General features: G+C 38.4%; 3 protein-coding genes across 3 annotated transcripts; 2 read left to right on the plus strand and 1 right to left on the minus strand.

Moving 5' to 3' along the window:
• The first annotated feature begins 149 nt into the window (after window positions 1-149).
• LOC135615550 (uncharacterized) lies at window positions 150-3,198 on the plus strand. The gene is made up of 3 exons (XM_065114200.1): window positions 150-1,453; window positions 2,457-2,538; window positions 2,800-3,198. Exons 1-3 carry the CDS (start codon window positions 648-650, stop codon window positions 3,010-3,012), a joined length of 1,101 nt encoding a protein of 366 aa, XP_064970272.1. The 5' UTR covers window positions 150-647; the 3' UTR covers window positions 3,013-3,198.
• A 1,229-nt stretch (window positions 3,199-4,427) lies between these two features.
• LOC135615551 (kelch repeat-containing protein At3g27220-like) lies at window positions 4,428-13,511 on the plus strand. The gene is made up of 7 exons (XM_065114201.1): window positions 4,428-4,745; window positions 6,660-6,845; window positions 7,713-7,942; window positions 8,225-8,395; window positions 10,462-10,567; window positions 12,752-12,958; window positions 13,121-13,511. The coding sequence occupies exons 1-7, from the start codon at window positions 4,557-4,559 to the stop codon at window positions 13,283-13,285; spliced, it is 1,254 nt and encodes a 417-aa protein (XP_064970273.1). The 5' UTR covers window positions 4,428-4,556; the 3' UTR covers window positions 13,286-13,511.
• A 3,936-nt stretch (window positions 13,512-17,447) lies between these two features.
• On the minus strand, window positions 17,448-19,710 carry LOC135615553 (probable inactive receptor kinase At1g27190). The gene has a single exon (XM_065114202.1). The coding sequence runs from the start codon at window positions 19,544-19,546 to the stop codon at window positions 17,747-17,749; it is 1,800 nt and encodes a 599-aa protein (XP_064970274.1). The 5' UTR covers window positions 19,547-19,710; the 3' UTR covers window positions 17,448-17,746.
• Window positions 19,711-26,233: the final 6,523 nt, after the last annotated feature.

Raw genomic sequence — 26,233 nt, forward strand, 5'->3', positions numbered from 1 at the left:
ATCTCTTATCTCTCTTACATGGCTGGAATTCACCCGTGTCCATGTCAAGCTTTATTTAGCTGCTCAGTCATAATATGACAGTGCATGAGATGGCTAGAAAACATATACCAGTGGTTGGATAATGATTTGTGTTCTGTAGTCCATGAAGAAAGCACTGCATGTGCTTCTTCTTCACGGCACACAGCTCACATGGAAACACCTTCCATTATGGCCATATCCTTTCACTGCTACTATGACACCAAAATTTATTTTTGATCGAAGTTGGATGGATTCAACAGAAAATAAGATAAAATGGACTAACGTCCATGTGCCTGGCACCAATTCCCATGCTTCTTTCTTCCCACAGCAGCTCTTGTCCTCTCTCTCTACCTTGCTCTTACCAGATCTTGACCTCTTGAGATGCATTTGAGTTTGTGTGCTTGCGTTGTTTCTGTACTCGAGAATGAGCTCCTGCTGCTGAAGCAGGCCATAGATTTGAGGAAATCTTGGGGTTCTCTGACCTTGACTTGATGATGACTTGCTTCCGTCTGTAGAATCTCAGAAAAGAGACGAGCTTTGTGCAAGCTCGATGTTCCTTTTACGTGGGGAGTTGGTGGTGAAGGAATGGGACAGTGGATGCGCTGTTGATCGCATCGGTTTCTGAGAGAATGAGGCCTGTAGAGAGCAAGGGGACATGTGCATTTGATTCGGCGCAGGAGGATAATCCCGGCAGCAACGCTTGCAATGGCGATGTCGGACACAAAGCTCGTCACTATCGTAAAGCGTTGAGCTCGCGCAGCAAGCCGGCGCCTTCGAAGTGGGATGACGCGCAGAAGTGGCTGGTTGGGCTGTCGGGCCGCGGAGCTCACCAGCACGCCGTGAGCAAGCCGAGGAACTCGAACGCCGACGATAGAAGGCTGCTCGCTTCACTGTCCCAGCGAGGACGGGATTCTTGTAGCAGCGCTGATGGAGTCTTGGAGGGCGGCGTCGTTCTTGCGATTACTGCGTGCGATGAAGGGGAAACGAAGAAGATGGATTACAACGAAGCAGTGTGGAGGACGAATAAGCCGGTGCAGGATTCGTCCATGGTGGTAAGATCCGTTTGCTTGAGAGACGCAGGGACGGAGATGACTCCAATTGCAAGCAAAGAACCATCGAGGACGGGCACGCCACTTGGTGCGTCGACTCCGGTGTTGAAGAGCCCGGTTTGTTCTCGATCATCCACCCCTGTGAGATGCCGTCAAGGTGCTCAACAAAATGACAGCTACAAAGAAGGGATGAGGAGTCTCGAGAGAAGCGAGGCCGTGCCTTTCGGCCCGGCCGGCGGGAGCAATTGGCCTTCGAGAGAAGAATCTGGGACTGACGGGGCCAGGTCATATGAGACCAGTGGCTCGGCGCAAGATCGGAACCCGAGTTCGCTGGAATCCCGAGCCACGGCATGGGATGAGGCAGAGCGTGCGAAGTACTTGGCAAGGTAATGAATTCTCTCTGGTTTACTCCTCATGTTCTCTCTTATTTAGTTTCTTTCCTTGCATTTATAAGAACTTGTTATTTTGCCAGCATTACCTGCTTCGGAGTGTGTTTGATGCATTCTACATTTCAGTATCTCTTGTGAAGTCATAATTTGTCGTAAAAGTTGCTCAATATTGTGACAAATTCTTATGGTGAAGAATGAGAACAGGGTATTCAGTGGTTCCTTTCTCTAAGAAAAGGTGACTTTGTAGTTCATTCCCTTAACAGTGTACTAGGTAAGCTCATCTTAGGATACTTGTGGATCGTAACTTTGTCAGTCGAAACCTAAAACTTAATCATGTGGTAGCATAAATGATCTGAAGTCCCTAATGATTATCCAATAAATAAGCATAATGCAAAAAGAGACTTTCCTTTTGCAATCTCCAAACTGGCGTGGACTGATCCAGGGTGAATGGATAATAATCCGACCGAAAAGCTTAAACCAATATATTATGAACCAACACTGATACATGTAGCCTTCGGCTTTGGAATAATCCAACTCTTTCAATATCGAACATTGAACAAAATAATTGTTCCTGTAAATCAAAGTGCAGCAGGAAGAGTGAGCGGTTGAAGGCATTGGATTTTGCTGTCTGGACTATATAATTCACATGTATATGTTGACCATACAACATTAGAATGCTTAGCTTTTCAGCCCAAGAGCTATGAGGACTGCAGTGCATGTTCATTGTAGTTCACAATTTGTGTGAATCTCCACTGAAGTTACAAGATGTATTCCACTGGTAAATGCATGTATGCAGGATATTAATTTCATGTCCTTTTGGGAATATATTTTGAACAACATGCCCAATTATCTCCTTATAGATTTCATGTCCTTTTGCTGCTTAGTTCTAAAATAAGCTTTTGTTCATTGCTGTATCAGAAGAATTCAATTTCTTTGACTCCAGCAATATTAGCATTTACTTATTTGTACTTTCTCAAGTGTTTGCATTATGCATCTTCAGATACAAGCGTGAAGAGGTGAAGATACAAGCATGGGAAAATCATGAAAAAAGAAAAGCTGAATTGGAAATGAGGAGGATGGAGGTACAGAACCAATACATGTTATTTCTCTTTCTTTTCTCTCTCTACATAAGCATTTGTTTCAAAACATCTTTGGTTAGAGCTAATTTTACTTTAAATTCTCATAATAGGAGACATGATGCATATGTCTTGCCATCCTCTTGTCAAGATGGTTCTTGGACAGTATTAAATGTTTCAAACGAAGGCATGCTTGGCATGAAACCCTTCTGTCTGACTTTTTTTGTTCGATACAAGTTAATTCTAGACAACTTTCTTGACTCACAGGTTAAGGCAGAGAGAATCAAATCACGAGCCCAAGAAAAATACACAAACAAGTCAGCTGCAGCAGGAAGGATCGCAGAGGAGAAGCGTGCCAGTGCAGCGGCCAAGCTGAACGAGCGTGCCGCAAGAACTTCCGATAGAACAGACTACATCAGGAGGACAGGGCACCTGCCATCCTCTTTTTTCTCCTTCAAGTTGCCTTCTCTTTGTAGTTGAGGGCCATTGCTGCAATCTGTGAGCTGGTGTTTTTTAGTGTTGCTGCCTTTGTTCTGCTCTTGCACTACTGTGTCAGTCGATGTTCATCGGGGTTGTATTTGCTCAAGGGAAATGCATTTTATGTGCTCCCATCTTCATTTGACTTTTCTTTAAATCAGAATAATTTATAGAATAATCTTAGCACAAGTAGCTGCAGCAGCTGCTGCTTCTTCTCAACTAACAACTATATTTCTTGTTGAAATTGCTATTTCTTATAATTTGTACCTTTTTGCTGATCAATTTGATGTTATGAGTTTGGCAGAGACAATTTATGTAACCGTGCTTAGCCAACTAGACAATCATGTTCCAGATCTCAGTAATTCAGATCGATCTACGATGAAAATGACATAAGGCTATAATTTGATCAGCAATGTTTTCTCATTGAACTCCATGTTCTGTGACAATCATGTATCTCCCAAAAATGACTGTGACCTTTCTAGATTTTTTTTTTTCTAGAGTTCAACTACATCACTAGCTTCAATTTTGCCATTATTTTTTTGAACTTCAATTAAAACTTTGTTTAAACTCATCTGACATAATTATCAATGCAAAATCTGTCTGATAAATCCATATTGACTGATAGGTCAAAGTTAAGACAAGTTCAACAAGTTGTAAATAAAGATTTTTGAACTATACTTAATAAGCCAAATAAATTTTCTTATTAACATTTATACCAAATTATCAAGTCGATTTTCTATAAGATTTATAGATGAAATTTGACTAAAATAAATAAACCTAAGAATTCAGTAAACACAGATTTTAAGGTCTACAGATCCAATCCAAGATTAATATTTTAGATAAAAAAATTATTGGATAAAATTTTTAGTTCTCAATTTTTCGGATATACGTTAGACCAATATTTTATATATAAAAAAATACACGACGCTTTAAATCCTTTTAAAAAATCGATCTTATATATCGTAATTTTTCAATAATTTAGGTATATATTTAAAAAAATATAAACAATTACTTCACACATAGTGCCAGTCCGAAAACTCAACTCCACCCGTCGTTTCTACCTGAATGGACATTGGACAAAGGATAGCCCCCACAACAGGCGTCCAACCCATAGACGCCTACTAACAGCCACCGACAAACGCGTTGCTACGTTTCCTTGACAGCTGTGCAACACATCGAGTTAGGTCAGAGACCGACTTGAAACCCGAGTTAGCTCGCGTCTGAAGGATGTGGCGGAACACATCGAATGGGACCCTTGGCTCGTTCCCCCACTGGACGTCTGCCACGTGTTTACGGGACGTCGACCAGCGTGGGGCGATGAGTCCGATCTAAACCGGTTCCAGCGGAGTAACAGAATCCTCTATTGTCCCCATCTATACACTCGCTCAAGCCGGGCAAGCAACCAATAAGTTCCCATTTCGTTGGCACTCTGTATCACACTCGCCTCTCTCAACTTGAAATGACCCAACCCTTCGATCCCTCCTCCTCTCGCGTCACCCCGTCATCGATCTCCGTTCTCTTCTAGGGCTGCTCCCGTGAGGATCGGGATGGCGAGATCCAACGCGTCGGGGAAGTACTTCCTGGTCCTGGCCTGCATCGCGCTTCTTGGAGTCGCCCTCGTTGGGGATTTCCTCTGGGCTTCCTCCAATTCCGCTTACTCTTCTCCGGTTTGGTCTACCAGATTCGATCTTTCTCTCGAAAGATCTGCCACCGTAGACGATCCGAAAGCCGAGACGGTGAGTGTGTGGTTCCGATCTCGTTCTTTCGTTTTCCATTTTGATCCTGCGCTTCGATTCTTTTGTTTCTAGGTTATCGGGTTAGGCTCTTGGATATCATGAATGATTCGTCTTGGAAAATCTTTTTAGTGATTATCTAGCTTCGTTAATTGATTTCAATTGTGATAGAAATGCTTAGGCAAGCTCATGACTTCTCACACTTAAATAGGTAAAAGAGAACGAGAATAGGATAACGTTGACAACAGTTGAGAATGCTGACTACTTTGCTTACATACTCGTATTCAAGTTTAAAGATTGAAGTATGAGGTTGTTGTTAAGTCATAGGATTCTAGCAAGTAAGTTGCATTTAATGGTGAAAACAAATATAGGAAGTTGTGACAAATCTGGTAATTATATGGTCAGTTAGTACTAGCCTCTTGCTAAATAGTGATTAAGACAATGCTTACTCAGGCTTTGGATACGATTTCTGTTTGAAGTAATATTCATTCTGATGTGGAAACTTTTGTTCATGATTTGTTTCTTTCTGTGTGACTTATGAATTATTCTTGGGTGAAAGGAAATATTGAATAAGGTAGAGTGCTAAGTTGATTGTGTGTTTTAGAATATAGATCCCCTACTATGATAACAAAGTTCATCCTAATGCATCCCTAAACCGTGCTAATACTGATTAGATAGTTGATCATCTTTTTCATGATGTCTACAAAAGCCATATTGGATCCTACATTCTCACGTTTGCTATAGGACTATACGTATGGAATGATATCTGTATTCTATAGGTATATGCGTGTTCTGTAGTTGCCAGAAGAAATGGGAAAAGATCATATTCTTGTGCTGTGCATATTGATGCGATAGTCTTGTGCTAGCTAAGACCGTCCCTCCAAGAATTAGATATAGAAGGATAAGATTTCGAAATAAATATTTGATCTTGTAGTTCAGCTTTGTTTGTTGAACTTACTAATATGTAAATAAAAAAAGCATGGGAGCTTATAGTTGAAGCATTGATATAAGATGGTGAATGATGAAATGAGCAGAAACGAGGCAAAAGAGAAAATAATCTTGTATGCACCATTTACACGGCCCCTTTTTCTATATCATAGATGCCTATCAACTTTTCTAATTATTCTTCCATTCATAAAGTTTTTAAGTTTTAATTTTTACATACTTCAATTTATTTTATATATGTGGAACTTCCATAAAAATATCTGAAGTTATTTTGCGAAGCAATCTTAGTACCTTGAAAGCTTATTGCTATGAGCTTTGATCGTTATCAAACTGATGATATGCAAGATAGATATTGGGAGAGGGTCGGTTATGAACAATACAATTCGTCTATCTTATTTAATAAGCCAAAGAAATAATTTAAATTTTCAAAAAAGATAACATGTATGAATCATAGAAATGTCAACTAATTAGAAAAACTAATAAAAAGTTGGAGAACATGAGGATATTATATATTAAAAGATTCTTTGAGCTTCATTTGACACAAGGTATTTAAGTTTAAAAGATCACTGAATTGAAAACTAATAAAAGAATCTCATTAAAAAGTTTAAAAAATATTAAATGGCTATAACAAAGATAGTATTTCTAAAAATAATAAAGAATAATTTATGAAAATTTAGAGATGCTTAATTTATTAAACAATCATATTATACTAGAAGTTGGACATGGTTTTGTAAATGATCTATTAAAATTTCATCTGAAATATTGTTTCTGTGGCATGCGATACAGTTCTTAAGAGACTATTAAATCTGAGAATCATGACTGCATAATGTATTAATCGTTTATACTACCCGTGAAATCTTCCTTATTTCTTTTGGTCTTATAGCTTTCGAAGTTCTTCATCTTTTTCTCCAGCATAAGCTTCATCCTTATGTTTTTTGTTTTCATATGTTTTTATGAACATTCCTTATGCAGGTTAAGAAGGACAAGGGTGCACAAACACTAATTTCAAAAGAACTGAATGCAACTTTTGCTGATTTACCAGCACCACAGTTACAATGGGAAGAGATGGCAGAGGCACCTGTGCCACGTTTAGACGGGGCTGCTATACAAATTAAGAATCTTTTATATGTCTTTGCTGGATACGGTACAATCAACTATGTGAGAATCTTTTTATGGCCTATAATTTGCTACAGTCCATATCTGCTTATTCTATTTGTAATACACTTCTATATCCCCAATTGTTTTGACTCTAAAATATATACATTTAGCTCGAGCATTTTGTACCTTGCGCTCGTTGATCTTCCAATGTTCAAAAGTTGTTTTCTGAAGCCAGCTGGTTTAAGTTACAACGTATTAGTTTCATTTCACCCATCCAAATTTGATCACATTTGCTGGCTTTAAAACGATTGACTAGTTTTAAGGAGTTTCCATATATATATATATATATATATATATATATATATATATATATATATATATATATATATATATATATATATATATATATATATATATATATATATATAGCACACATGGACACACACATACAAATACACCCATTCAGTTGGCATAGTTAATAAGTAGCCATTGTACTAATGATTGTTACTTTCTCACTTGGTTCCTATGATCATTTATGTTACTGGTAGTTAGAAAATTTTCTTTGATATGCTTGATGAAGCTTGCTGAACTATTTTGAAAATTATCAACCCTGATTACCTTGTGATTGATTTCTTGTTTTTTTTTGTTAATTGATTCTACTGCTTGTTAACACCTGCGACAACAAGAATCCATAATTTTAACCTTTTGGGGTCAGCTAATTTTCATTAACACCTGATTAATTAAAAGATAAGTGTTGCTTGTCTTAATTGCAACAATCCATAATTTCAAAAAGAAGTACTAGTCGAATGATTTCAGGTAGTGCAGCTGTTAAATATTGGGAAGTATTTTATTCTCTCTCTCTCGTAAATGTAAATATTATTTTTGCTACATGGTTAAGCAAGCTTTTACACTTGCAATTTCTTGTAGGTTCATTCCCATGTTGATATCTACAATTTTACTGACAATACATGGGGAGGAAGATTTGACATGCCACAAGAAATGGCACATTCTCATTTAGGAATGGTAACAGATGGAAGATACATTTATGTAGTGACTGGACAATATGGTCCTCAATGTAGAGGCCCTACGGCTCGCAATTTTGTGCTGGACACTGAGAAGAAAGAGTGGCATGATTTGCCTCCCTTGCCTGTACCTAGGTGAGTTCATCGAAGTTAGTATCTCAACAAGGTCATATTTATATTCCGTAGCATGATACTGTCACATGCAAGGGTTTAAATCAGACTTATGGAGCTTTATCTAAGTCTCCACAAATTTCTTTTTTATTATGTGTCTCAATTCTTAAACTTTCTGATCCTCTTTGTGTAAGAGTCTTGTGAATGTTAGTCAGTTCAAAATGTTCTCTAGCCATTTTACTGCTTTCTGCAAAATTTGGATCAAAATGTTCCAATCCTTGAAAAGCATTAATGGTGCATTTGTAGGTATGCCCCAGCCACCCAGCTTTGGAGAGGCAGACTTCATGTCATGGGTGGCAGCAAGGAAGACCGCCATGAACCTGGATTAGAACATTGGAGTCTTGCAGTGAAAGATGGAAAAGCCTTGGAGAAAGAATGGCGAAGTGAAATTCCTATACCACGTGGTGGTCCCCACAGGTCTTTGGGCCATTTACCTTAAGTTAGTGTTCTTTTGTCAAACTTTATCAATAACTTTGCCTGTGAGTAATATATACCCGATCTTTTATGCTTGATATATTCATTGGGATTGAAATGTGATTCTGCTTCTAATTAGTGTCAAATGTCAATACTTCTAATTTGTTTAATGTAATCTGAAGATACATATAATTCTTTATGATTTGTTTTCACTTTATATTTCTAATTACGAATTATATTCTGTTTCTGCAGAAGGGGGGGTTGTTATCTTATCTGTTGTTTCCCATCTCTTAATTTCTTAGAATTTAATTTGTCATTATAGGATTAAATTTATTTATCGAACATGCTCTTTCTGTTAGTAGTTTCTTTCTAGATAAGTGTTGCTCGTCATATTTTTTATGCCAGTAGGCACCTTGAACATTTGTTTTTCCTAAGGTCGGTATCCTTTGAAATATTTCCATGTATTTGATCATCGGAGTCATGTGGTTAATGTTGCTTCATCTAGTAGGGTTTGACATACAGTGCGTCTTGCCATACTGTGTAATCATTGTCAGAGTTGGGAGAAGAACCAAGTGTTCTGGTTCTTTCTTACCCTACTAAATGTATGGAAAAGAATTTTATAGAGGAGGATCAATGGTTGAAACAGAATGAAACAAAGCATTGTCAAACAGTTCAGTCACACTAATATTTATTTAGGCATTCTTTTATATCCTGCAATGTCATGCCAAGAGGAAGTATATAACGTGGGTATTTACCACTATGCTCATATATGAAGTTATGAACTAAGGCGCATGCCAAGCACTAGCACTTCATGGTGCATCATGTAATACATACATTTACATGCTACTAATGAAGTGGCATGAATGCTGCACTGGACTTGCCAATCCTTGTAAAATATGTTTTTACATTTTTTTATGCAGATAGTGATCGCTTTAAGGTTATTGTAAAATGAGTTCTAGATCTTTGAGTTTGGTTCCAGATTGAAGTTTATTTTTTCTAAAATAAGGCTATTTAAGCTTCTAAACATATTGTATAGCAGTTGAAGAGCTTGGTAAAGTTATCACATTTTTTTAAAGCTCTTTTGTCTGCTTATCAAGTACACTGGAGAAGGGGAAAAAGTATTCTAACTTAGTTTGACACTATAGTCAACACAAACAGTTAATTTGGACTCAGATGATATTCAGAACATTTGAATAAATTCCAACAGTTTGGTTCATTATCAAAAGGCCTATATGGCATGTCATAATTGATCAGCCATATTTGCATTATCTGTGTATAGATCCATTCACTGAGCTACATACCGGAATGGCATGATCATCAAAACATGATTAATAAAAGGCCCTCAATCATGGCCAACAGAGTGAAATTGCAGTCTGGAAGCCAGATTTCCAATGATTTTGACCGGGTAACACTTGAATGGAAAGACTCAAATGGGATATTAGTTCCACTTTGCCTCTAGAGAAACATGTATATATGCAGTTTTACATGTAGCTTTCCTGGGTAGAGATAGCATATCTGTATGTTCAGTTTTAGCTCACATGAAACAGAATTATGTAAATGTTTCTTTGAAGAAAAGAAGCACAGTGCCCTTTTTTTAAGTGCAAGCAAGGCATTCAGTGTCATAGGAGTTAGTCTATCTCTAAAAGTAGTTTAGTTTCTATTTTAGTTCCCTGGCGGTTGTCAAGATCTTAGCTTTCTCTTATTTCTTTTGCCTTTGGACTTGGTAATGTGATGCTGATTGAACAAAGCGTGTGCAACCATGTTATTTACATGCCCCAAATGGTAGGCAATCCATATGGTTTATTAAATTCTTCTCATTTATCAATTATTTCTTCAGCAACATTATCATACTTTTCAACAATTAGGGTGGACATTATGTATATATCTTGCATCATCAACCATCATCATAATAAGATATACTGTATAGTCATGTTACTTATAGATGGAGCTTGAGTTAATCAAGAAAACTATGGGAACAATTGACTAGCACAATTTTTCATTCAATCAATATCACATTAAGTTGCAAATCTCATGGCATAATCCTTAGTCGAAACATCTTTTATCATCAGGGCTTGTGTAGTCGCTAATGATCAGCTGATTGTTATTGGTGGTCAAGAAGGTGATTTTATGGCCAAACCTGGATCACCAATTTTCAAATGTGTCAGACGGAGTGAGGTAAGCCATCATTCATTATATTAGGGTATTTTGAAATAATTTTCATCATGTGTCTTACAGTACTCTTCTTTATTCAATTTCATAATCTGAAACAATTTTCATCATTTGCTAGGCAGTCCTGTAAAATCGTCTTAACGTTGTCCTTAATTTATCCATGGTGTGTGATATGACATTTCTGATGTTTCTTGCCCTGGAGGGTTATAATAAAAAAGATACGATTCCAGGTATAATAAACTTTATATGACCACATTATAGGAATCATAAATTCATAAACTAATTTGCATAAAATCCTTGCTCGTCTGTTTATTGGTTGGAAACTTGAACTATTTAGCTTGCTTTTTTGGTAGAATATATCCAATATTGTATTAGTTTATCTTGTAAGTTGGTGACTCTGTTGGACTAGTGTTGGAATGAATAATATGAACCAGTAGTCCTATTCAAGACTTCCGGTTGCATTCAAGTCCGCATGGACTTAGCTTACCTAAATAACAAGTTTATGTGATTGTTTTTTGAAAGATTCAGTGGGTTTTAAAATCTCCTTGCCTATTTAGAACACTAAATATATCTTTGTCACTTCCAACATACAGTACTAGCACTTGTGTTTTAATCAGTTTTTGGACATTATTCTTATCTTAAATTTTTCTCATATATACTGGTCTTGATACTGAATGCTGATGACTATGTGCTCCATTGGAAGGAGCTTCTTCCCTTTCTCATGCCAAGAGGGCTACCCCAAAGGGCAAAGCTAGCTTCTTGGTTTGCATTGCTTTTATTGTAGGACTCTAGAACATCACTCTGGTTTGGCACTTGTGTCGAGCCTCTTCTGATAGACGATTTCAGATTTTAGTCCATCTTATTTGATAAATTTTAAACTATTAAATCTTTGGAGCTGAGAGAGATGACCGTAGTTCTAGATTTTTCAAACTCTCAAGGCATGAATACTTCCCAGTTATTCTCAGCTATTGACATCATCTCCCGCAGAAGACTAGGCTGTCGACTCATTTTGGTAAAAGCAGTTGGAAGCTTTATTTCATTAGTGCATGGCTTGCTGGTGATGTTGAATGGGTTGGATAAATTTGCTAGATTGGAATTTGTACAGCCAATCCATAAAAGTGTGCTATTAAATTTGTCGCTTTCAACGTATATAAAAAGTGTTTCTGTCATCAAGATGAGAATGTTGATGTGGATGTATGAAATTATTAGGAAGGATAAGAAAAAAAATATTTCCATTCATCAGTAGTCAGTAGCCTTGATTATGATAAAATAAGAAAGAATCATCTAAGATGATACAGAAATATGCTTCGGAGTCCTATGAAGGTTGTAGTTAAAAAGGGTGAGATTAATAAATATTAGTGATTTATGGAAAGATAGAGGGACCTAAAAAGGTTCTAGTAGAAACTATAAAGCTCAATGACGGTAAAAGATTTATATAGCCAGGAAATACTTGAAATAGTATATACCTTGTTGTTTATCTACTTTGTCACTTCCCGATATCTTAGTTTTAGATAGCCTATCTACTTGGATAATGCATGCTTTGTGAGATTAAATTAAGTAAAATTGATGCTTCGACATTATTGTGTGATCTGGGTAAGTTCCTATCGTATGCTTGTGAAGTCAAAATTGATCTGGTTCTTGTTTGTCAGCACTATCTTTAGAACATCTGGTATATATTATATATAGAGGTTAAATTTTATGCCTTCAAAAAATTCATTTAATTCCTTTTTTGAAATCCATTGATCAAGCTGAATCCGATGATTCCCGGCAGATGGTAATTCTATTTTATTAGAAAACAAACTCAAAAAAATCTTCTTGTATGACTGACACCCAGAAATGAGGGAATATATACCTTGGATTTGGGAATCAAAGCCAGTATAAGATCTATATTTGTTTCCTGTCTTCTTATATGCCCCTGCAAAATGATTTGCACAATCTCATTTGATTTCTGTGTTAAGAATTTTTATTGTGAAGATTGCACAGAAAATAGTTCATAATAGTTTGATCAGATTCTTTGTGTTACCCTTGTAAAATATAGCAATCAAATAAGCAGATATTTAATTGAACTTGTATGGTTCATAGTTTCAGATACTTGATGGAAACGGTTGCGGTGCTTCTAATCAACTTTTCTTAATAAGTGAATACGAGTGCTTTCTTTTTACTTCTTAACTCACTATGTTCCTTACCTAGGTGGTCTACAGCGATGTTTACATGCTTGATGATGAGATGAAATGGAAGCAACTTCCACCCATGCCTAAACCAGATTCTCACATAGAATTTGCATGGGTTAATGTTAACAATTCAATCATTATTGCTGGCGGCACGACGGAGAAACATCCTATAACCAAAAAGATGGTGCTGGTTGGTGAAATATTTCGATTCAATTTGGATACACTGGTAGGCAACTTTCTCTCCGCTGATATAATCCCTTGTTTCAGTACCTCTTACATATCCGTTATCGATTATTCTGTTCAGACTCGATGATTCTACTGTCAGTTTTCCAACTTGGTATGAAATGCATGCGATCATCAAAGGCTAAGTTTCCATTAAAATATGCAGGAATGGTCAGTGGTCGGAAGGATGCCCTTCCGCATCAAGACTACCTTGGTTGGATACTGGAACGGCTGGCTTTATTTCACGTCCGGCCAGCGTGACAAGGGTCCCAATGATCCCGCTCCCAAGAAGGTTGTAGGATCCATGTGGAGAACTAAATTACACCTATAACTCCTAGCGAAATCTGAGCTTTTTTAAATGAAATTTTCCAGACGATTATTTGATGAGTGTAGCATGCATCAAACAGCATTTATTAATTTTTGGGTTTTCATGTTTGTTCTTGTTGTAGATTAGGCTCATCATTTTTCGTTCTTTTTTAATTTCTTTATGAGGGTGTCATTAAAATTCTTGCATTAGCAAACTTATATGATCAATTTCAAAAGCGATTTTGTGGTTACGTAATTCATAGAACTGCTGTTTTCCAAATTTTCTGGAGGAGTTCGATTTTTCTCAGTATCACATAAAGCCTCAATTTGCACGCCTTCTTAACATGGCCTTTACGTGACTACCGTGCGTGATGGAACAAACTCAGGTAAATTTTCTTCTTTTATCTAATTGACGAAGCTGGTTGCAGATGTACTATTATTGTATCTCTCACGATTGGCCGGTCTCAGCTTGCAGGATGGCGGCGGTAGGATAAGAAAAGAGACCAGCGTATCCTGGGAGATACAATGAATGTTCGCAAGGTAATTAATTATATACAGTCGTGTTCCGTAACGCACAAGCGTACTGCTTGCCACGTTATTGAAGAACAAAGGGAGTTTGGCCCGCTCCAACTAATCGACGCGGGGTTTGACCCAACTACTTGTAGGGTTTAGAGTCGTCGACTTCTTTAATGCGAGAATTCAGCAAGCGGCACGGCGGCGAGATGTCATCGTAAGCGTACACCCTTCCTCTTTCATTCTCATTCTATTATTCATTCATCTTTTCTTCAAGAGCAAAATCAATGCACGAGAGACTCATAAACACATAAATAAATAAATACTGAAATAGTTTTCTTTTATTAAATACAACAGAATTTTTATTACGAATTCCTAGGCCACTAATTCGTTCAATATTCCAATGCAAGCTGTTAATAATATCTATTGTTGGTGCACGGTCAACTTAGAACTCTTGGACTAAAAAAGAAACGTTGCACCTGATGATAACCAAATTGCTTTGGCTCTCCTATATTTAGAAGCAACCCACGTTTTGCCTTTGACCTGGTTGGTATAGGAAGGAAGCCTGACATCGGAATAATGCTGCTTGTCCGCTAGTGACTTTCTGCAACTTGAAACAAAAATCTCAAAGATTTAAAAATTGCACTTGATTCAACTCGCATTGGAAATGATCTAATTTGGGAAACAAAACAAAATTGTAATTTGCAAATGCATGTACTGTTTAGTTTTCATTAATGAATTCAACAAAACATATAAATGATAATAAAAAAATGATAGTGCACCTAACCTACTTCATAGTCAAAAGGTTAAGATTTTGATATCTCATTTGATATATATTTTTTAATTTGTTCTATGTGACTTAAGAGCAGATATCCAACACTGTCTGTCAATCTTGCTATGTGATGATGTAAGATCCTGGTGCTCCTCTACTATGTCATTAGAATACAAACCAACGCACCATCAGCTATTCTTGCAGCAGAGTCAAAATCGAAGGTCTGATCAAAATGTTTAAGCTGAAGTTGATAATAGTACACTCATCAAACCCTTATAAGTCAATTTTAATCTTACTTATTTTTAATATTAAATTAATTAGGGGTATTACAAGTTGTACACAAATAAACCACATAAAATCTCTCTAGCAGATGGGAAAATACTTTTTCATAATAGTACAAGCTCCAAAATACTAGTACATCAGGAATGTCTCATGTGAAGATAATACTACTGGTGCCAAGTAAAACTTCCAAGTTGACCATCAGTCTATTTTATGTTCCTTGGTTCTTTAAGATTGCCACGTAAAAGGACGTCTCTTACTTAGCAAGCATATAAATAGAAGCAAATGCACTAAACACTCAATGGTAATCATTCCAGCAGTGGTCTCTCTTCAAACATCTGGTTTCATCCACTTAAAAGTTTTATTGAAGATAATTGACAACATTTCACTTTTTAAATGCGTCCTCATTCAAAAGACAATATTAACTGATCTGGTGGCATAGTAACTGTTGTTAAGTGAACCAACTTTTAGGACAATATTACCAGAAATCATCAACTTTTAGGAAAAATATGTGAACCAACAACTAAATGAATATGACACAGTTCTTCAGAGAGTAAGCAATTAAGAGCCAAGAAAAGGTTTGGTTGGTTTTCAGATAAATAAATTTTTTAGTCTTTTCTTCTTCGGCCAAACTAACACAACTGGCATTTAAGTGGTCACATAATAAACTAATAAGATGCAGATAAAAATGCATGTTCAAGTGTTTCCATCAAAAACAACAATAAACAAAAGCAACCAATTATTCCAACTGCAAAACTAAACAATAAAGAAAGTGGTGGAGCATGTCAGATTATTTGTCAAATAGTCAAACAGTAAAGTGACAAAGTATATATATATAAAGAAACAAAACCATATTTTACTTAAATAATTTGCACAGTTTGTAATACTTATAATGAGCTCTATCACGACTAAATGTTACATTAGATTCTGTCAAAAAGAAAGTACAGTTTTTATTCAGCAAAGAGCATGTGCTTAGCTGGAAGAAGAACCAACATATTGGGCAAACTATGCAGATGTGTATTACAGAAATGTCCCAAGCAAAAAGGTCAGAGCCACAGAAGGATACTTAAATAGTATTTAAATTACCTTATCCTGTAACTTGCCCAATGCAGCTTCCAGGATATGTAAGACTGATGCAGAGGACCCAGCAGGATCTGCAGGTAGAAAGGTGATAAGTTATCCCTCCAGGAACAAGTAAAAGAAAAATTCATCAACCTGCCTCTGATTACAGTCAGCCTATCTAATGATCTTTATTGCACGCGGACACCTGATACATGATAGAGCTAGCTTTCCTTAAGATGGCTGGTAACAGAGTCAAAATAACAGTTAGGTGGCCAAGTACTCAGGAGATAATAAAGTAGCATTGCCATTATCATTTAGCTCAATTAACAGGATTTCTACCCATGACCCGTAAATCCTCTGTGCTACTAGGGTAACAAGGTGTCTGGCTGATCTATGGCGACAACAGTGCCAGACGTGCTTGGGAATAACCTGAATAAGTGCAATGAAGATATGAAGAAGTTTCGAATAAATTAAGAAATACACTTAATAGATGTGCAAAAATAGATCAAAGGATAATTTAAGGCACCACAAATAACAAGTACATCATACACCTACAATTATTGGATATTCAGAAAAAACCACGAAAGAGTGTCTGTTAATCACTAACAGTAGCTATGCAACTTCCAAATCTCCAAAAATTAATAGAGATAATGTTAACTTCATGAATCACATAAGTCATGATTCTAAGTCACATAGGTAACCCTCAGGTGTTCACGGAGGGTCATACCAGAGCTCATGATCCCGTAAACTGGATCTATAATCCATTGAGCCACTCAAGGCCCATAAGCAATTGCTGTTAATCCTTCACCTTTTGTCCGAGGCACTAATATAGTTAATGGATCTAATGATGGCAAAGAGTGCAATATCTGTCAAATAATCATACAGATCTGCTCATCCTTAAAGAAGAGAAGGACATCAGATGTAAAAGAAACTGCAACACTAAAGAAAACGCAAATGATATGTACCAGTAATCAGTATAATCTAAAAACTAAAAAAGGATTGCATAAACAATAATGTATTGGAAAAGTCCATACCAAATGAATGAAATTTCTAAACGAGTATTCATTTTGATCATCAATAATCCATTGTGTCTTTTTGTCTTTTTTTTGTGTCTGTGAATTCTATATTGCTTATATCACTTGAAATGTTAAAAATTGATAATCAAATTCAATAGCTATTTTTAAAACAACACAGTTTCAGATCACCAATAGTTGATGTTTACAGGACCCGAACTCTGACCTCTTAACTGCGCACACTACAACACCTTTAGCATTAGGATATCTCACCGGAGATCATCTATAGTCAGCTGAAAGAGTGATAATAAGAAATGACAGAAAATTATACACGCTTTATGGAAACACAAATCTATAAACTTCAGTATATGTTCAATTAAGAAACAATTAACAAGGTTTTGGTAAACAGGAATAATGACAATAAACAGATTTACCAAACCTGTAAAGCATCAGCAGAAGTTATATAACATTTAAATCGAAAATGATAGCAATTATCACAAAGAAAAAGTTAGATCTAACCTATGATGAACTAGGTGCTAATAATGAAGTAAAAGGGAAAATACAGTTCAGTACCTGATCATTGGAAAAGTAATTTGGATTCCCCAGCAGGGGTTGTACAACCATTAGAAGTTGCGATTCATGGGATAGAAAGAAGCTACAGTCTGTGCTAATATTCGATCATACGATAACAATATTACAGATGAATCAAATCTATATAAGGTCTTCAAATCACTACAAAAGGGCCTACCACCCAGCTGAAGCCATACAATTCCATGGACAAAGACTTGCATGGCATTGCGATTAAGTTCGTCTGAAGGCCAAATCCGCAGCCTAACTTCATCGGCGATTACTCTTCCTTCCCATAAACAAGTGGGAATTCATCTAAATGCTCTGAGAGATCATATCCATCCCCAATTTTCTTCAAAGTTTGGAAGACTTTATACATAGAAGGCCTCTCCTTTGGTGAGGCTACCACACAACCAGAAGCAATCTTCAACACCTGCATAATCTCGTCATCGTTGCCCTTCCCCCGAAGTGACAGATCAAATGCCTCATGAATTCTACCTGTGATAGAAAGCCGATTCACCCAATCCACCAAACTCCCCTTGAACCCTTCTCCTGCTGCATCACTGGTTATCTCAGTAGCCTTCTGCCCTGTGACCAGCTCCAACAGAATGATCCCAAAAGCGTACACATCCTCCTTGGTGGTCGGATCTGCATTACTAGCACACTCTGGTGCCGTATACCCGAACTCCCCAAAGTCCCCATTCAGGAACGGGCTTGTGTCAGCTCCATCCCCGGTTGATGTCCTCATCAGCCCTGTTAGCCCAAAATCTGTGATCCTTGCCTCGTAGTCCTCATCGAGAAGGATGGCCTTCAAGCTCAAGTTCTGGTGGAGGAACGGGATCTGGAAGCCATGGTGGAGCCAGGAGAGGCCACGAGCGGCGCCTATCCCGATCCTGACCCTGGCCGGCCAATCAAGCGACTCGAGGGCCGAGGAGAGGGCGCCATTGGGCATGTGCTTGTACACGAGAAGCCGCTCGTCCTCGACGAGGCAGAAGCCCAGAAGGGGTACCAGGTTGGGGTGCCGGAGCTGCCCGATCCGCCCCATCTCCGCGCGGAAGTGCTTCTCCGGCAGCGGGCAAGAGTGGAGCCGCTTGACAGTGAGAGCCGATCCGTCCGGCAGCACGGCCTTGTACGAGGTCCCAGTTCTCGGGCTCCCGGCGACAATTAAGTTGCTCGGGTGGAAGTCGGCGGTGGCCGTCATCAGATCCGCCAACTTCACCTTCACGATCGGCTTCTGGAACAACGAGACGGGCACGAGGCGGTTGTGCGCCATCCGAAGCCGCTCGGCCCACCACCTACCGTCCTCTCGGCCGCGCTCGGGAGACGCCCGCTTGCCGGACGGTGACCAGCACCGCCAGATCATCCAGGCGAGGGCGAGCGAGGTGGCGGCGCCGAAGACGCCGGCGGCGACGACAATTGCGATGGTCCGGGTGAGCGATCTGCCGCAGCGGGAGACGGGATGGCCGCAGAGGCCGTCGTTGTGATCGAAAGAGGAGGAGGCGAACTTGTCGCCGATCGGCGCAGGGATGGGTCCGGAGAGCCGATTGTCAGAGAGATCGAGGCGGGTGAGGCGGTCGAGCTGGGCAAGAGAGGGCGGGATGGCGCCCTCGAGCCGGTTGCCAGCGAGGACGAGGGTGTTGAGGAAGCGACAGCCGGAGAGGCCGGGGGGGATGGCGCCGGTGAGCTGGTTGTTGGAGAGGTCGAGGGTGACGAGGTAGGGGAGCCAGGAACAAAGGTCAGGGGGGATGGCGCCGGAGATGGCGTTGGAGGAAAGGTCGAGGACGTTGGCAGCGGCGCAGTACTGGAGATCAGAAGCGATCGAGCCGGAGAGCGACATGTCCCTAAGGTTGAGCCCCAGCACGCGGTTCTCCTGGGGGTTCCAGCACGACACGCCCACGAAACTGCAGACGAAGCCCACAGTTCCATTGGAGAGGTTCCAGGTCAGCCTGCCATCACGGTCGAGGGTAGCCTTCACCCCCCGGAGGCACCGCACGTCGTCCTCCGCCGCCGCCGCTGCCGCTGCCGCTGCCGCAGCCACAACATGTAGCACCAACAAGCTCCTCCACAATATCGTCCTCATACTGATCCAACGGGATGGTGTGGAAGGAGGAAATGGATTGGAGGAGGGTTGAAAAAGAAGAAGAAGAAGAAGAAGAAGCGAGTTCGGGAGGATGGGTAGCAGTGACCTGCCGACTTCACCTTCGAGGTGGGGAAAAGTAGAATGGGCAAGAAAGACTCGCGTAGTAGAGAGAGAGAGAGAGAGAGCAATAGGTGTAGTGGGCAAGGCAGTTCCTTCACCAGAGGCGGGTGGGGCCACAAAATTATTCACCAAATTACATATATATCCCTATATATATTAAAACTTAATTATAATGTAACATATATAAGGCAGGTGGGGGGCACAAAATTATTTGGTAAATTTGCATATACATCCCTATTATACATACATCCTAAAACTTTTAGATATATTTTAGATATTCCCTATTTTATATACCTACCATTTTAATTATTAGAATTACAAGGGTAATTGTGTGATTTATATCTTTATAAGGACAAACATGTAAAACCACATTGGATCTGATTTGACTGAGATGGAACTAAAAAGGCGTGGGCGGGGCCCGCTGCCTGGGGTGGGGGCGGACGTGACTGCGTAACGCGTAGCATCCACCGGTCGCCTTTTTGTGCGGCGTTTGTCCACTACAGGAACGCCTCCGTGAGTTACCGTCCACGTGACATGTCCTCACTACAGTGCTCGGCGAATCATGACGGAGCGGACTTTATTCCTCGATCCAAGTAACGGTGTCAATTATCCGGACTCGTAATAGATTATTTTTAATATAATTAATTGTTTTTTTAATATTATTATATTGGATTCTCTGTATTTATGAAAATAAAATATTAAGAAAAATAATTTTATAAAATTAAAAATCAAAAGAAAATTTTATTGGAACAATCAGATTAAATATTTCGAAAGATCTCAATACGACATGAATTGGATATAAAAAATTATATATGATAAGATATCGAATCGTTGATTTAAGATTATTAGTGTATGAGGATTACAAAAGACTTCTCGTGCTTTATTGGATGAGTGGTCATGCGTCGGGAATGGTTAATTCAGAATCATTTCAATCGTTGACTCGTCGCTCCTCTGACCAATGTGGGCCAATGGATCGGAAGGTTCATGATTCTTTATTATTATTATTTTTATATGTCAAAAGTATATTTAAAAGGTAAAATATCCATTCAAATTCCACGAGTAGTTGTACCTAATTTCTATTAAGACATTAATTTAATATCCATTCAAAAACATTGTATATAAATGAATAATCTTTGTATTTTTATAACAGGAAATTAAATAATCAATAAAAGTAACAAAAGATATTCTAAGAATCTATCAGTGTAGAATTTACGTTATTGTGTTTAATTTCCATTGAAACACTACAAATTTTGTTTGTTTTGTTTGGGTATTAAGGCTAATGTACTCTACATGTCAAACTTTCCGTAAGCTCATTATCTTGTAGACTTAATGCGTTTAGTGAAAACTCAAAGTGACTTTACTAATTCAATACACGTTGCAATGCGACATATATATAATTTTAAATGATGATGTTGTTCGATCCAAACCATTGACCAAGTGTTTTAGTTCAAGTCGAGTCGAATATGCTGATCAAAGATCAGATGATTGATCTTTACTTACTCAAGTTGGTTTGACACCGTCATGTTATTTAATTTCTATGATGATCCAATCTGATGCAATAATATTTTTAGAATTAAAATTAATAATAGTATATTTATCAGACAGTTAATTTGAATCTTAGTTCTTGATGTCAGAGTAAACCCGACACGGCTTGATGTATATGTTAAACTACTTCATAACTTATATTAACGGTGGTTATGTGCTATAGTAATTATTATTCTACTTAAAGTCTCTTATTATGTTTTAATATTGGATCAACTTTGATATCAATTGATTTGATAGGAACAAACATTTATAGAAATACTTGACATGCAAATATAGGGGATCCAACGGGCCTACGTTGAAGGTAGCCAGTATACATGACCGTTCGGAGAAAACTGGCATAGAAATATAGGGAAAATGAGTTACTCAAAGGAGCGGACATCTAAGATTGACATTCAGAGGAATGATTAACCCTTCGTGCAAAAGGGGAATTACTTACTCGAAAAATTTGGTACTCATGCAAGGGCTTATATGTAGACGATGGAATGTTCGTGGCCATCCCAATACGATCGAAACTCGGCACCATGGATCATTGAAACTTTCTATTCGACATGAAAAGGATATCTCCGTAGAAGGCTAAAGTGTGCTATGAGTTCAGCATGTTGCTAGGTCTTGATGGGTGTAGCATGGGCTGTATTGGAGAGGAGTCCCAATCTAACAAGTGCATTTATAGGGGCAAAATAATATAGTTTGTTCAGCAAGACGGAGTAGTCCAAGAGGGATGGTGGTCCCCGAAACTTTCAGAGGGAAGGATGTAAAGAGAGAAGTTGCTTTAATAGGACAGATACCTTGGAAGGATAAGTCTCAATTCTCCAAAGAGAGAATCATGTGCAATAGACCGCATATGTTGAGGAGGATTATCTCAAGACAACAACTCCACAAAGCTCAATGGACCGAGTAAGTGGCGAGGAGCCATCACATGATCTTGCATGAAGTAATGCATTGATGGGTGCATTATGAGATCAAGTGGGAAGTGATCTAAGTCAACACAAAATGAAGGCACACTTGGAGCCAATATGAAGATTAGACTCAATGGAGGGCTGACCCATGGAATGGTGGGTGTGAGAACCATCATCAACTCAATACAAATTGAGGAGTAGAGCAACTTAAGTATAACTTAGCGAAATACCCAAGCCGCATGAAGGGGGCTGACATAGAAGATGAAATATGAAGCAGAGGCATAGAGCTTTCCTTGGACAGAGGTCAAGGACATGAACTCTTGCAGAGGTAAGAGCGAGATCATGTCGTTCTATGGATCCTTCATTCTGATGGAGCAGACACATCTTGCATGGTGCTAAAGATGAAAGGAGCTTCTAGGCACATACACCTTTTCTCAAAAAAGTATTTGATAGAGGAATCAAGACGACTCAACTTGTGGAGGCGAAGTTGGGTTCAAAAGGCTTTAGCACGGGGCAAGAGGACGCAGATGTAGATACTCTTGAATAATACACCACAATGTTACCATTTAAGTTGCCATGAAAGAAGCGGTGTGCAACAGAGATTGTACTAGTAGGGACAAAGACCTAGGATCCAAACAATGGTGCATCAATTTTAGCGAAGTCGGTGGACTTCAAGAGCTACCAGGTGATGAACTGTCCTAGAGCTATGCTTCGTCTGAGTGTGACCCAAGAGCGGGTGGACGAAGGTTGATTATCAAAGGAGTGAACACAATCGAAGGTGGAAGAGACCCTATGATGTGTTAGCAAAGGCCACACATGGAGGGATCGCAATCCGAGTTCATCCCGCAATGATCAGAATGCAATGGAGATGTCATTAGGAGGTGACATAGTGTAGTGAATCATGGTGGAATAGTTTGTGGCAATGCGATACATATGAAACTAGTCCCGCGAGGGATTATATCATATGGAGGTATGATCAGGAGCTATTGAGAGCTCCACTTTAGTGAACAACATGATGATAAGAAGGGCTATGGATTCAAGGAATGAAGGCCATGGTACTATAGAGGTAAGTCTTTTGTGCGTGCATCAAATTTTACATCAGATGAAAGCCTTGGTCATCAGCATATGAGGGTTGTGTACCACCGAGGGAAAAGTTCGAATGTAAGTACCAGTGAGTCCCATGGGGAGGGTACTTGATCATGCAGAGGTATGATAAGAGCGGCTTGAGAGTTGGACTACTCCAAAGCTTATATTCGCTTAAGGGAGCTCGACAAGTCAAAGGATAAGGTCGAGTAAGCAAACGTTACTACCAAGAAAGTTAAGGAGAACATAATATATGTAAACCCTGTAACATGATGGTAGAGGCCATTCATGAGAGTTCTGTCTTTCCATCGACCAAGGAGAACTGCTTGAAGAACACAGATGTATTGAAGTAGAGGGTCGAAAGGGGCAAGGAAGCAACAACGAGTCCAGAGGGACTTAGCTACCCAAATACCAAGTATTGGTTAGAATAGAGGTGCACTCGGATGAGTGTCATAGAGGCAGATCTACTGATCGTGAATAAAGGGATACAGATGTGAGATGATAGATAATAGAGCCATGGGAATGGCAATGTCATGGTATCGTAGAGGCGGGACTTCCGTGAAGTCATTGATCCCTCGCTCTCATGTAGGGAGAGAGATTAGTCTTGAAGGAACTGAGGAGGTGGAGTTCAGAAGCAAACTCCAAGTACCGAGACAAGGTTAAAGGACAGAGACCAGAGAACTTCGTAAGATTGATGTGTATGAACTTCTCATCAAGATAGCCAAAAATGAAGGACTTCAGGTCAATGCAATAGTGCAAGATCAAGGAACGAAGTAAGTAGTACATGATGCTATACCTTTGTGACTCGGAGGAGTAGGCGATAAAGAAGATGAAGAAGATAATACAATCCTAGAGGCGACCAAAACTATAAGAGACTTGCTTCGAGTTGGGGTGAAAACTTCCTACATTCTAGAAGCTCGATGGCATTGAAAAGGTGAATCACAGTAGCTAACTCAACGCAAAGAGTGTAAACACTTCGAGTACTTCAAAAGTATGAGTAAAGAGCAGGCAAAGGCTAGTAACCAACTCGATGTATGGAGCATAACCCTTGAGGAGGAGGGCGAAATCAAAGTAACCTTTGCCTTCATAATTTTTAAGAGAATGAGTGAAACTGAATACCCCAATTCTCTTATCTATCCAGCAGAGGAGCTCTGCACATATTCAAATACTCTTCAAAGAAATTTAATGAAAGACTATAGTTGCTAAATCCTCACTAATAGTGATTGGTGCTATTGAAAGTCGATTGTCTGCTTTATTTCCTAACGGAATGCCAATCGAAAGTGGAATCGATACGAACATACTTGGAAGTGACAACTAAGTGAAAGAATAGTCGGTGAGCAAATTTTATGAAGGAAAACCCAAAAACTTTAAAGTCTGTAAGACGATGCTCGTTAAAGCTCCAACAAGCATCTATCTAGTTCAAGCGGCACGATGCATTTAAGAGACCGACATATACTAAGAATGATATTTTCCTCATCTGAATGATCCGTATGAACCAATAGGGATCAACACAACTCAGCCGACCACACACCAGAGTTAGAGTCATTGTTGAGTTGAAGCAGCAAGGTGGATCAAAGTTCGATTGCTCAACAACAACGATAGAGTACAACTGGGAGCCAAGAGGTGCATTATAACTGGAGCAGAAGATTATAGACTCAGTAAAGGCAAAGAGATATAGCATTTGCAAAGGCTTCGATGAGAACATCAAAGGAATAAGTGGGATAGAATATCATGTAACGGTTATTATTAAATATCTTATTTAATAATAACGTAACCGTTCTTATTAAGATTCATAATTCATTATCATGAATTTATTCATTTATTATGGTTTAAATGATTTCAGTTTCTTATTCTTTATGCATGAAATCGTTATTATTAAATTAAATATTTAATATCATTAAGTTCTTCATTATGGTCCAAACGTTACAAATTTGAATTAATTCTTGAACGTTATGAGTTGGTGATGATAAATGTTCTTGATGGGAGAACATCTATATATACATGAGGATTTTGGTCCCTTGGCTCAATCATCTCTTTGAAGCGAAAGGCTTTCTTACACCATCTAAAGCGAGAGTTCTGAGCCGAGAAGAACCAAAGTTCAAGAAGAAATCTCTGCAGAAATTCTTGGCGACAATGGCTGGAGGTACGCTATTTCGTTTCCGCATTAGTTTTATTGTGTTTCTATTACAATGGTTTAGAAACACAAGTTGGCTTCATTAAAATTTCTTTCATTTGGTATCAGAGCCGAATGACCTCTGCCTTGATATGAAAAAGTTTTCATTTTTATGCCATGAAAATGATTTGATTTTGGTTTCTTCTTGGAAACTTCTTGATATATTTTATTGAAAATCATGAGGAAATATCATTTTCAACATTTTAGTTGGTAAAATGCTCATATTATGTATGCATATTTAGTTATATTAAATTATGTTTATGAGCAAATTTTTTATGTTTAAAATGTCTAGTGATCCATATAATCTTAATTAATTAAGAATTAGCCACAGCATCCTTAATTAATTAAAATTATATATAAAGTTAAAATAAGAATCACATAAGTAATTAGACATCATATTGTGATTGATTATATTTCATATAATAATTGTTATCCCACAGGATATTTTATTATATTTAATATAATTAATCAGGATAAAATATCAGATTATTTTCATAATTTACCCACAGGGATTATGAATTGAAATATAATTTGATAGTTTTATCATAAAGACCATATGAATCTATTTGAATTAAGAATTTAGCCCACAGGCAATTTTTATGTCATGAGATTCATATTTTGACATGTTTCACATTGGTAAAACATGTAATTTAGTCTATTAAGCTTCAAATTTTGACATAAGTATGTTTGATTTTATGTAGTTTCTCAAACTGTTAATTTCTTTGATATTCGATGTGATATTCCCGAACTTAGTGGTGATAACTATAAGATATGGAAGGAGAGGGTTCTCCTCCATTTAGGGTGGATGGATATTGATTATGCTATTAGAAAAGATGAACCACCTATAGTCACTGATACCAGCACTCTAAC

This window comes from Musa acuminata, chromosome BXJ2-6 (genome assembly GCF_036884655.1).
Source record: "Musa acuminata AAA Group cultivar baxijiao chromosome BXJ2-6, Cavendish_Baxijiao_AAA, whole genome shotgun sequence".
In the NCBI taxonomy this organism is placed as follows: Eukaryota; Viridiplantae; Streptophyta; class Magnoliopsida; order Zingiberales; family Musaceae; genus Musa; species Musa acuminata.